Source organism: Leuciscus leuciscus, assembly GCF_965113295.1.
Source record: "Leuciscus leuciscus genome assembly, chromosome: 2".
Taxonomy (NCBI): Eukaryota; Metazoa; Chordata; class Actinopteri; order Cypriniformes; family Leuciscidae; genus Leuciscus; species Leuciscus leuciscus.
In genome coordinates, this window is record NC_138726.1 from 435,413 (window position 1) to 448,999 (window position 13,587).

At 43.2% G+C, this 13,587-nt stretch overlaps 1 protein-coding gene across 1 annotated transcript in view; it reads left to right on the forward strand.

Moving 5' to 3' along the window:
* The window catches only part of LOC309482983 (doublesex- and mab-3-related transcription factor A1), a 15,602-nt gene extending 2,410 nt beyond the window's left edge, over nucleotides 1–13,192 (forward strand). The window contains exon 2 of the mRNA XM_082148602.1: nucleotides 11,927–13,192. Within this exon, the coding sequence (XP_082004728.1) occupies nucleotides 11,927–12,477 (551 nt within the window). The 3' untranslated portion in view covers nucleotides 12,478–13,192. The remainder of the gene's footprint in view (nucleotides 1–11,926) is intronic.
* Nucleotides 13,193–13,587: the final 395 nt, after the last annotated feature.

A 13,587-nucleotide genomic window follows, 5' to 3' on the forward strand; every position in this document is an offset into this window, starting at 1 on the left:
TAAATCTTCCAAAAGATTTCAGTAACAATGCTAGAGAAAAATATATTGATTATCTTATGTTACTTCAAATGTTTCCATTCGTTTTGATGATATGAAATTAGATAATAGTAAAAACATAAAGCCTAATGTTTGGTGCATTTTTCCTTTCAAACGCGATCGCGCTCCAGAATATGATACATTCAAACCCACAGCGCGCTCCAAAATATGATACATTCAAACGCGATCGCGCTCCAGAATATTAAACATTATGGTTATACATATCTATGTTTGAGCAGATATCCACAAACAGTATTTAACAGTAAACACGGGTCTAAATAGTATAATATTCTCCATATATCTAGCAACAGTTCAACTGCAATGTGAAGTTTATGCAACAATACCATAAACTAATAAGTAAGAATTTCTTATCTTTCTTATCTTGAAACAAAGTTATTTACGGGACCACCAAACCAGACGGAACACACAATAGAGCTTCGTCATGGACACCCTCAGCATATAGCCGGTGAGTCCCATGAAACTAGTGCTCCTCGACAGGTAGAGAAACAAGCCGATCGACTTACAAATCGATGGCACAAACAGGGAGCGAGACCCAAAGACACTCGAGACATCAGATTGTCACGAGCCCCACATATTGCCGCAGTAGCATCCTCTACCCCAGATACAGCTCTGACAAGGTTGGCAAACACTGGTCTCCCACCAACACCTATACATCTTGAGAACAGATTTGAAGTACTAATGAATGTAAATGAGGAATCCCCAAACGTGATGAATGTGATCGAACACAGACTGTATCAGCCAGTAGCTAACACTGATGCTAACTGGCGCTCAAGGTCGAGCAGACAGCGGCACTCAGCTCAGAGCACAGCCGAGCCCAGGACTCTGATAGTGGGGGACTCCATAATCAGAAACATTAGCAGCAGGGATACAACTACATGCTGCCTTCCAAAAGCAACAACTTCTGATATAAACAGGGAACTTCAGAACATTCTGATGAAACATAAGACTGCAAATCGACTCATAATTCATGTGGGGAAGAATGATATTCATAAAGAGCAGTCAGAACTCCTTAAGAAGGATTTCAATGAACTTTTTGAAACACTTAAAAGACTGAAAGTTCAAACATTCATCAGTGGACCACTCCCAGCAAGAGGAACAAACAGGTTTTCTCGGCTGCTTGGGATTAATACATGGCTGCAAAAAACCTGCAATATAAAAGGAGTAAACTTCATTGACAACTTCAATCTTTTCTGGAGTCAGAGACAACTATTTCATCGGGATGGCCATCACCCAAACAAACTTGGTTCAAGAGTGTTAAAGGACAATATCGACTTCTCCCTCAATCATCCTTCTGCAGTGTGTGTCAATCTGAACGACACACACACACCTGGAAACAGTATGAATGAACACGGGACTTCACTTCAGCAACAAGATGGACATGCGGTTGACATATCACACAAGGACAATGATAACACCACTGAGCCACAACAACCTCTGCTCACGGACACAATCTCAGCTGAGCCATGCCCACAGAGCTCACCACAGACAGACACATTAGAACTGCTCCAAGATTCAGCACCCAAGGACGACTTCCTGGAAAACAGCCAGGGAAGCCAGGACAGCATATCACAGCCTCCTATAACACCTGAGCAACAGCCCCTTTCACCAGATACTTTCTCACTCTCGCCAGCGACTCCACTCCTGTGCTTCTCACAGAAAATGGAAGAATTAGTGCATGCTGGAACCAGACTATCCCACTCTTTTGCTGCAAGCCCCCAGATACCAACCAAAAATCGTCAGGCACCTCAAACACCGAAGCCTGCGCGCCGAGCTCGCCCGCCCCCTCCTCCTGTGAGAGCTCTTCGGCCTCTTCGGCCAAAACGCCAGGGCCCACACCCTCCTCCATCTGCTCGAGGTGAACCAAAAACAACTGATACCAGCTCTCAGTGATGTGTTTTGGGTTCCTGTTATGATAACAGTAACTTTCTCAAATGTTTACAGAACAAGCGGGAACCCAGTGTGCCTGTATCTTTCTCTATTGCTGTTCTATTACAAGATAGAAAGTCTAAGGCCTTCAATAGCCGTACAGCAAACCCAACTAATCTGGTGCCTATTACATGTCAAACTAAGATTGCTGTGGGGACAAAAAGTAAGACTGTTAAGTTAGCACTTTTAAACATTCGCTCACTTAAAAATAAATCACTTCTAGTCAACGACTTAATAACCACAAACAACCTGGACTTTATGTTTCTAAATGAAACCTGGCTAGAATACAGCTGCAGTGCAACAATCCTCAATGAAACAGCCCCTCCTAACTTTACTTTTATGAGTGTCTGCAGAGCTGTTAAGAGAGGTGGGGGTCTAGCTGCTCTTTTTAAAGATATCTATCAATGTAAGCAAATATCATTTGGGAATTACCCGTCTTTCGAACATCTGGGTACTGTGTTAAAAGGTGCTCCTCGCATTTTACTTATCATTATTTACAGGCCTCCAAAATATTCTCCAGCCTTTGCTGAGGACTTTACAGAACTGTTATCAACAATTACCTCAGAGTTTGACTGTTTTGCCATTGCTGGAGATTTTAACATTCACATAGATAATGCAGAAAACAATATGGCAAAAGAAATCAAAACTGTTTTAAAAACTTTTGATCTGACTCAGCATGTACATGGACCCACACACAATCATGGACACACTCTAGATTTACTTATCAGTAAGGGTCTAAACATTTCATCGATTGTTATTAAGGATGTAGCACTGTCTGATCATTTCTGTATTTTCTTTGATATATTGATCTCTCCTGCCACTGAAGCTAAATCTGTGTCTGTCAAGAAGAGATGCTTAAATGAGAACACTAGTGTACTATTTATGAAGGCTATATCCTTAACACCAAGCATATCTGCTGACTCTGTTGATTTTCTCCTTGATTCTTTTAACTCAAAAGTTAAAAATATAATTGATGATATTGCTCCTGTTAAAGTCAGGAAGAAGAGTGGCAGACAAAAAGCACCTTGGAGAAACTCAACAGCAGTGCAACATATGAAAAGACAATGCAGAAAAGCAGAGCGCATGTGGCGGAAGACAAAACTTGTAGTCCATTATAACATCTACAAAGACAGCCTGCATGCTTTCAATATGGAACTAGGCAAAGCTAGACAGACTTTCTTCTCAAATATTATAAACAGCAATTTAAACAACACACGCACTCTTTTTGCTACTGTAGAGAGACTGACAAACCCCCCAAGCCAGATTCCTAGTGAAATGCTCTCAAACAGCAAGTGCAATGAGTTTGCTTCTTTCTTCTCTGAGAAAATCAATAATATCAGAAAGGTGATCAGCACATCCTTGAGTTGCACTGAGGTCAGACAGATCAGACCACCTGAGAAAGTAGTTACTATGTCTGACTTCAAAGAAATTGATGGCAAAATTTTGGAAGAAACCGTACAACACCTTAAAACATCAACATGCGCCCTTGACACACTTCCCACATCTTTCTTCAAAATTGTGCTAAACAGTTTAGAAGCAGATCTTCTAGAAGTGGTAAATGCCTCACTTCTCTCTGGGAGTTTTCCAAACTCCCTGAAAACTGCAGTTGTCAAGCCCCTCCTGAAAAAGAGCAATCTGGATAAGACCATATTAAGCAACTATAGACCGATCTCAAATCTTCCTTTCATAGGCAAGATCATAGAAAAAGTTGTCTTCAATCAGCTGAACAAATTCTTAAGCTCGAATGGATACTTTGATAATTTTCAATCTGGTTTCCGACCGCATCACAGCACAGAGACAGCGCTCATAAAGATAATAAACGATATTCGCTTAAATACTGATTCAGGCAAATTATCAGTGCTGGTACTACTCGACCTCAGTGCTGCATTTGACACTGTCGATCACAACATACTTCTTGACAGGCTGGAAAACTGGGTGGGGCTTTCTGGGATAGTCCTAAAATGGTTCAGGTCATACTTAGATGGGAGAGGTTATTATGTGAGTATAGGAGACCATAAGTCTGAGTGGACATCCATGACATGCGGAGTCCCTCAAGGCTCAATTCTTGCGCCACTCCTGTTCAACCTGTATATGCTCCCAATGAGCCAAATAATGAGAAATAACCAAATTGCTTACCACAGCTATGCAGACGACACACAGCTCTACTTAGCCCTATCGCCTAATGATTACAGCCCCATTGACTCCCTGTGCCGATGCATTGACGAAGTCAACAGTTGGATGTGTCAAAACTTTCTTCAATTAAACAAAGACAAAACTGAAGTTATTGCGTTTGGAAACAAAGATGAAGTTCTCAAAGTGAACGCATACCTTCACTCTAGGGGTAAAACAACTAAACATCAAGTCAGGAATCTTGGTGTGACACTAGAGTCAGACCTTAGTTTCAGTAGTCATGTCAAAGCAATAACTAAATCAGCATACTATCATCTGAAAAATATTGCAAGAATTAGATGCTTTGTTTCCAGACAAGACTTAGAGAAACTTGTGCATGCTTTCATCACCAGCAGGGTGGATTATTGTAATGGACTCCTCACTGGCCTTCCCAAAAAGACGATAAGACAGTTGCAGCTCATACAGAACGCTGCCGCCAGGATTCTGAGCAGAACCAGAAAATATGAACATATCACACCAGTCCTCAGGTCTTTACACTGGCTCCCAGTTAGATTTAGGATTGATTTCAAAGTATTATTACTGGTATATAAATCATTCAATGGCCTAGGACCTCAATACATTGCAGATATGCTCACTGAATATAAACCCAACAGATCACTCAGATCATTAGGATCATATCAGCTAGAAATACCAAGGGTTCACTCTAAGCATGGTGAGTCTGCTTTTAGCTATTATGCCAGCCACAGCTGGAACCAGCTTCCAGAAGAGATCAGATGTGCTCCTACAGTGGTCACATTCAAATCCAGACTCAAAACACTTCTGTTTAGCTGTGCATTTACTGAATGAGCACTGTGCCGCTGTTCGTCCGACTGTTTGTACTGTACTGTATTTTACTCTATTTTTCTAAACTGTTTTAATTATTCTTATTTCTTTTAATTATTTTAATTTCTCCTATGTCAGCAGGGCATTTAGCCCGAAACTGTAAATGCCCACTCAGAAGGTGATAATGTGAAAGTGATTAATGTGGGTTTGAAAGTAGAACAGTATTTAAATGACGATATTAAAGTTTTCGTCTGAGAAAGAATGTGAACGCAGTGCTAAAGTGCTAAAGAAAGTGAAAAGAACGTGTGAGTAAATGAGGGAGAAAAGAAAGTTAAAGGAAAGTTGATAGATGGAAGTCGTAAGAAGATTGAAGGTTAAAAGAAGGTTGAAAGATTTAAGTCTTAAGGGAATCCTTTGAAAGAAAGATCTATAATAAATATTCTTTTTTATTTTTTAAAAGTACTGTATTTTATTTTATTTTTCTAAACTGTTTTAATTATTCTTATTTCTTTTCATTATTTTAATTTCTTCTATGTAAAGCACTTTGAATTGCCATTGTGTATGAAATGTGCTATATAAATAAACTTGCCTTGCCTTGCCTTACCTTACATCTTTCTTGTCTTCAAATCGCGTTCTTCTTCTTCTGGGGGTAAATCCAATGTAAGCTCAGGCGCGTCTTCCAAACTCGACGAAAAGCAGAGACTTGTGAAGTGTTTTGGTGTTTTGTGTTTGAGGTAACGAGGGCGTTCGCGTCCCATGTGGAGATTTGCATGTGAATCTCTTTTGCGCGAGTGGGCGTGTCAAATTAAAAAGTAATTAGCAAGCGTTTGAGATACTGGACATCCTGTTGGTTTTATACAAATTACTTAAACAGAGAATATTTGTTTTCAGTTTGAATCCGATCATTTAAAAGTACACACTTAAATGTGTATAAAGGTGTATGGCTCATAAATGTGTGAGAAGGATTCGCTGAGTTCTGTTTCAGTTTATAGACGTGCTCAAGAAAAAAAAGTTCACCGCGACGGAGAGGCAGAACGCACACCCTGTTTATTTTCTTTATTTTACAAAAGCACAATGTTTTGATTTGATTGTAAGTGGACACATACAAAAGTAGAAATATCACAGATTCTTTTTGTATATTTCTTTTTTCTGTATAACCATAAATGACGGAGTAATTTAAGTTTATTGTGCTACAATGTGAAGAAAATCCAGCAAAACGCGGGGGCGCGTTTGCCGACCACAGAGGGTTAATTCAAAAACGCAGTGCCGTAATAGAGTGGCAATCGGAGCGCGCTCATTGGCTGCTCAGCGGGAACTGCAGGAACCTATGGCTGAGCAGCGTGTCTGCGCGAGCCAATAATTTTTTTATTAAAGGCTTCAATATTCAGAGAAAAAGAGTTTCCCCCATAAGCGTCTAGCGAAGCAAGTTCCCGTTACCTCAGGGAAGTCGTTTTGTTGTTAGTTAATAGTAGTTACTAGAGTGTTATTAGTATGTTACTCATTTGTTCCTGTGTAGTTATTCATTAATGAAGGAACAGTATTCTAAAGTGTGATGAAACAGGGAGTGTGTGTGAATGCAGAGAACGGATGAAACAGGGAGTGTGTGTGAATGCAGAGAACGGATGAAACAGGGAGTGTGTGAATGCAGAGAACAGATGAAACAGGGAGTGTGTGTGAATGCAGAGAACGGATGAAACAGGGAGTGTGTGTGAATGCAGAGAACAGATGAAACAGGGAGTGTGTGTGAATGCAGAGAACGGATGAAACAGGGAGTGTGTGAATGCAGAGAACGGATGAAACAGAGAGTGTGTGTGAATGCAGAGAACAGATGAAACAGGGAGTGTGTGAATGCAGAGAACAGATGAAACAGGGAGTGTGTGTGAATGCAGAGAACGGATGAAACAGGGAGTGTGTGTGAATGCAGAGAACAGATGAAACAGGGAGTGTGTGTGAATGCAGAGAACAGATGAAACAGGGAGTGTGTGTGAATGCAGAGAACGGATGAAACAGGGAGTGTGTGTGAATGCAGAGAACAGATGAAACAGGGAGTGTGTGTGAATGCAGAGAACAGATGAAACAGGGAGTGTGTGTGAATGCAGAGAACAGATGAAACAGGGAGTGTGTGTGAATGCAGAGAACAGATGAAACAGGGAGTGTGTGTGAATGCAGAGAACAGATGAAACAGGGAGTGTGTGAATGCAGAGAACAGATGAAACAGGGAGTGTGTGTGAATGCAGAGAACGGATGAAACAGGGAGTGTGTGTGAATGCAGAGAACAGATGAAACAGGGAGTGTGTGTGAATGCAGAGAACGGATGAAACAGGGAGTGTGTGTGAATGCAGAGAACAGATGAAACAGGGAGTGTGTGTGAATGCAGAGAACGGATGAAACAGGGAGTGTGTGTGAATGCAGAGAACGGATGAAACAGGGAGTGTGTGTGAATGCAGAGAACAGATGAAACAGGGAGTGTGTGAATGCAGAGAACAGATGAAACAGGGAGTGTGTGAATGCAGAGAACAGATGAAACAGGGAGTGTGTGAATGCAGAGAACAGATGAAACAGGGAGTGTGTGAATGCAGAGAACAGATGAAACAGGGAGTGTGTGTGAATGCAGAGAACAGATGAAACAGGGAGTGTGTGAATGCAGAGAACAGATGAAACAGGGAGTGTGTGAATGCAGAGAACAGATGAAACAGGGAGTGTGTGAATGCAGAGAACAGATGAAACAGGGAGTGTGTGAATGCAGAGAACAGATGAAACAGGGAGTGTGTGAATGCAGAGAACAGATGAAACAGGGAGTGTGTGAATGCAGAGAACAGATGAAACAGGGAGTGTGTGAATGCAGAGAACAGATGAAACAGGGAGTGTGTGTGAATGCAGAGAACGGATGAAACAGGGAGTGTGTGTGAATGCAGAGAACAGATGAAACAGGGAGTGTGTGTGAATGCAGAGAACGGATGAAACAGGGAGTGTGTGTGAATGCAGAGAACAGATGAAACAGGGAGTGTGTGTGAATGCAGAGAACAGATGAAACAGGGAGTGTGTGTGAATGCAGAGAACGGATGAAACAGGGAGTGTGTGAATGCAGAGAACGGATGAAACAGGGAGTGTGTGTGAATGCAGAGAACGGATGAAACAGGGAGTGTGTGTGAATGCAGAGAACAGATGAAACAGGGAGTGTGTGAATGCAGAGAACAGATGAAACAGGGAGTGTGTGTGAATGCAGAGAACAGATGAAACAGGGAGTGTGTGAATGCAGAGAACAGATGAAACAGGGAGTGTGTGTGAATGCAGAGAACGGATGAAACAGGGAGTGTGTGTGAATGCAGAGAACAGATGAAACAGGGAGTGTGTGAATGCAGAGAACGGATGAAACAGGGAGTGTGTGTGAATGCAGAGAACGGATGAAACAGGGAGTGTGTGAATGCAGAGAACGGATGAAACAGGGAGTGTGTGTGAATGCAGAGAACAGATGAAACAGGGAGTGTGTGAATGCAGAGAACAGATGAAACAGGGAGTGTGTGTGAATGCAGAGAACGGATGAAACAGGGAGTGTGTGTGAATGCAGAGAACAGATGAAACAGGGAGTGTGTGTGAATGCAGAGAACAGATGAAACAGGGAGTGTGTGAATGCAGAGAACGGATGAAACAGGGAGTGTGTGTGAATGCAGAGAACAGATGAAACAGGGAGTGTGTGAATGCAGAGAACAGATGAAACAGGGAGTGTGTGTGAATGCAGAGAACGGATGAAACAGGGAGTGTGTGTGAATGCAGAGAACGGATGAAACAGGGAGTGTGTGAATGCAGAGAACAGATGAAACAGGGAGTGTGTGTGAATGCAGAGAACGGATGAAACAGGGAGTGTGTGTGAATGCAGAGAACGGATGAAACAGGGAGTGTGTGAATGCAGAGAACGGATGAAACAGAGAGTGTGTGTGAATGCAGAGAACAGATGAAACAGGGAGTGTGTGTGAATGCAGAGAACGGATGAAACAGGGAGTGTGTGTGAATGCAGAGAACGGATGAAACAGGGAGTGTGTGTGAATGCAGAGAACAGATGAAACAGAGAGTGTGTGTGAATGCAGAGAACAGATGAAACAGGGAGTGTGTGAATGCAGAGAACGGATGAAACAGGGAGTGTGTGTGAATGCAGAGAACAGATGAAACAGAGAGTGTGTGTGAATGCAGAGAACAGATGAAACAGGGAGTGTGTGTGAATGCAGAGAACAGATGAAACAGGGAGTGTGTGTGAATGCAGAGAACGGATGAAACGGAGTGTGTGTGAATGCAGAGAACGGATGAAACAGGGAGTGTGTGTGAATGCAGAGAACGGATGAAACAGGGAGTGTGTGAATGCAGAGAACGGATGAAACAGAGAGTGTGTGTGAATGCAGAGAACAGATGAAACAGGGAGTGTGTGTGAATGCAGAGAACAGATGAAACAGGGAGTGTGTGTGAATGCAGAGAACGGATGAAACGGAGTGTGTGTGAATGCAGAGAACGGATGAAACAGAGAGTGTGTGTGAATGCAGAGAACAGATGAAACAGGGAGTGTGTGTGAATGCAGAGAACAGATGAAACAGGGAGTGTGTGTGAATGCAGAGAACGGATGAAACGGAGTGTGTGTGAATGCAGAGAACGGATGAAACGGAGTGTGTGTGAATGCAGAGAACGGATGAAACGGAGTGTGTGTGAATGCAGAGAACGGATGAAACAGAGAGTGTGTGTGAATGCAGAGAACGGATGAAACAGGGAGTGTGTGTGAATGCAGAGAACAGATGAAACAGAGAGTGTGTGTGAATGCAGAGAACGGATGAAACAGAGAGTGTGTGTGAATGCAGAGAACAGATGAAACAGGGAGTGTGTGAATGCAGAGAACGGATGAAACAGAGAGTGTGTGTGAATGCAGAGAACGGATGAAACAGGGAGTGTGTGTGAATGCAGAGAACAGATGAAACAGGGAGTGTGTGAATGCAGAGAACAGATGAAACAGGGAGTGTGTGTGAATGCAGAGAACAGATGAAACAGGGAGTGTGTGTGAATGCAGAGAACGGATGAAACAGGGAGTGTGTGTGAATGCAGAGAACAGATGAAACAGGGAGTGTGTGTGAATGCAGAGAACAGATGAAACAGGGAGTGTGTGTGAATGCAGAGAACGGATGAAACAGAGAGTGTGTGTGAATGCAGAGAACGGATGAAACAGGGAGTGTGTGTGAATGCAGAGAACAGATGAAACAGGGAGTGTGTGAATGCAGAGAACAGATGAAACAGGGAGTGTGTGAATGCAGAGAACAGATGAAACAGGGAGTGTGTGTGAATGCAGAGAACGGATGAAACAGGGAGTGTGTGTGAATGCAGAGAACAGATGAAACAGGGAGTGTGTGTGAATGCAGAGAACAGATGAAACAGGGAGTGTGTGTGAATGCAGAGAACAGATGAAACAGGGAGTGTGTGTGAATGCAGAGAACGGATGAAACAGGGAGTGTGTGTGAATGCAGAGAACAGATGAAACAGGGAGTGTGTGTGAATGCAGAGAACAGATGAAACAGGGAGTGTGTGTGAATGCAGAGAACGGATGAAACAGGGAGTGTGTGAATGCAGAGAACGGATGAAACAGGGAGTGTGTGTGAATGCAGAGAACAGATGAAACAGGGAGTGTGTGTGAATGCAGAGAACAGATGAAACAGGGAGTGTGTGTGAATGCAGAGAACGGATGAAACAGGGAGTGTGTGAATGCAGAGAACGGATGAAACAGGGAGTGTGTGTGAATGCAGAGAACAGATGAAACAGGGAGTGTGTGTGAATGCAGAGAACAGATGAAACAGGGAGTGTGTGAATGCAGAGAACGGATGAAACAGGGAGTGTGTGAATGCAGAGAACGGATGAAACAGGGAGTGTGTGAATGCAGAGAACGGATGAAACAGGGAGTGTGTGAATGCAGAGAACAGATGAAACGGAGTGTGTGAATGCAGAGAACGGATGAAACAGGGAGTGTGTGTGAATGCAGAGAACAGATGAAACAGGGAGTGTGTGAATGCAGAGAACGGATGAAACAGGGAGTGTGTGTGAATGCAGAGAACGGATGAAACAGGGAGTGTGTGTGAATGCAGAGAACAGATGAAACAGGGAGTGTGTGTGAATGCAGAGAACGGATGAAACAGGGAGTGTGTGTGAATGCAGAGAACGGATGAAACAGGGAGTGTGTGTGAATGCAGAGAACAGATGAAACAGGGAGTGTGTGAATGCAGAGAACGGATGAAACAGGGAGTGTGTGTGAATGCAGAGAACGGATGAAACAGGGAGTGTGTGTGAATGCAGAGAACAGATGAAACAGGGAGTGTGTGAATGCAGAGAACAGATGAAACAGGGAGTGTGTGTGAATGCAGAGAACGGATGAAACAGGGAGTGTGTGTGAATGCAGAGAACAGATGAAACAGGGAGTGTGTGTGAATGCAGAGAACGGATGAAACAGGGAGTGTGTGTGAATGCAGAGAACGGATGAAACAGGGAGTGTGTGAATGCAGAGAACGGATGAAACAGGGAGTGTGTGTGAATGCAGAGAACGGATGAAACAGGGAGTGTGTGTGAATGCAGAGAACGGATGAAACAGGGAGTGTGTGAATGCAGAGAACAGATGAAACAGGGAGTGTGTGTGAATGCAGAGAACGGATGAAACAGGGAGTGTGTGTGAATGCAGAGAACGGATGAAACAGGGAGTGTGTGAATGCAGAGAACGGATGAAACAGGGAGTGTGTGTGAATGCAGAGAACGGATGAAACAGGGAGTGTGTGTGAATGCAGAGAACAGATGAAACAGGGAGTGTGTGTGAATGCAGAGAACAGATGAAACAGGGAGTGTGTGTGAATGCAGAGAACGGATGAAACAGGGAGTGTGTGTGAATGCAGAGAATGGCTTTTCCCCCTACAGTGCTTGAACTCAGATTCTGTCGTCAGCTAACCGTTCTGACCCTGTGTGTGCTGTATTCTTGCAGAGAAGAGCCTTCAGAAGTGCAGCATATTGAGTGGGCTGGTGGATCAGGCGTTCCTCACCTCAGAAAAGAGTGACCCGTCTCCTGGCCCGGATCTGGAGTCGGAGAAACAGTGGGACGCTCCCGGCCGAAACCCCACTGCCGTCCTGATGAAGATCTTCCCTCAGGTGGAGCGGGATGCTCTGGACTCGGCGCTGGAGGCCGGATCGGGAGATGTGGTGAAGGCCATCGAGCTGCTGCTCGGCTCTCGGGAGGGTCAGAGGTCAAGCGGAGCCGGCGGGTTGCGAGGACACTCCAGTTCGGCTTTCTCTCCCCTCCACTCCTCCTCCTCTCCCTCCTTCAGAGACGGGATGTTGGGGTTTAACCCTGGGTTTGCCATCGGCCCGCTGAGACTCTATCCCACACCGAACTTCCTCCCACCGCTCCTGACGTCCGGGTTCGTCCCGATGACCCTGCGGCCGCCGGCGGACTATCGGCTCCTGCGGGACCTTCCGTATCCCAGAGACTCCTTCAACCCCGTGGTGTTTCACTCCGGCCTCGACCGGGACAAATAACCGGACCACAGTCTCCTGCTTTCCCAACAAACCAGAGTATGGATCATGAATCCAGATGTTGACCCTTGTGTGACCTTATGGACATTTTTGTTTTCTTTTGATAATGTTGCCTGTGTCAATGCCAGTGCAATTCATTTTGGCACTGGTGTGTATTTTTATTGGAATTTTACTATTTTACCCCCATTTCCTTTAATGAATCTGTTTTGCACTAGTCACACAAAATATTTCCACTCATGACCTTTTGGACAAAAATGTCCCCATTGAAACCCATTAAAACTACTATTTTTAATCCCAGGGCCATTTAACTATAAAATTATGCAATCGTTGTTAACAGGCTTTACCAGATGTGCCATTTTCTCAGGTTTGGCCTATAATGCAAATACTGGCTTTATTCCTGTTATCTGCATATGATAGAGCCAGTTGGATAAAAAATGCAGCTATAATTGTGTGTGTGTTGGTATGGTTGTCAGGGTGTGGTTTGTATGTGTGTAATAATAATAATAATAATAATAATGTGTGTGCCTGTAATATTTGAGAGAGAAAAACTCTTCCGCAAATCCAGCCTCTGTGTCCCAGTGGAGCTTCACTGACATCTAATGGGAAATGCCTCCACACAGTTTTATCCAGGTGTTTTATATATTTTTTTATATGTTGAAAATGTTCTATTTTTATGCATATTTGAATGTCACATTTTGTTAATAAATCTTAAATACAACTTTGTTTCATTGACTATAGAAGAAAAAGCTTGATCAATCCCGTTTAAAGTATATATGAGGATTCATCTGTGAAATATGAATCTGTAGTTCACAGCTGATAAACAGATTTAGATCGACTATAAATCAATAAACAAAACCTTCAGCTTGAAAATGCAGGTGAATATAGAGAATCTATAACTCAATGGAAATACAGTTAAAGTGTTAGAAACTTCATTTACATCATGTATGAACTTCTTTCTCTTTGTTTAGCACAGAAGAAGATATTTTGAACACAACAGTTTGATGAACTTCTTTGACTTCTACAGTTTTTTCTTTCCTACTCTGGAAGTCAGTGAGGTTCATCAAACTGTCTGGTTACTGCCATTCTTCAAAATATCTTCTTTTGTACTAAACC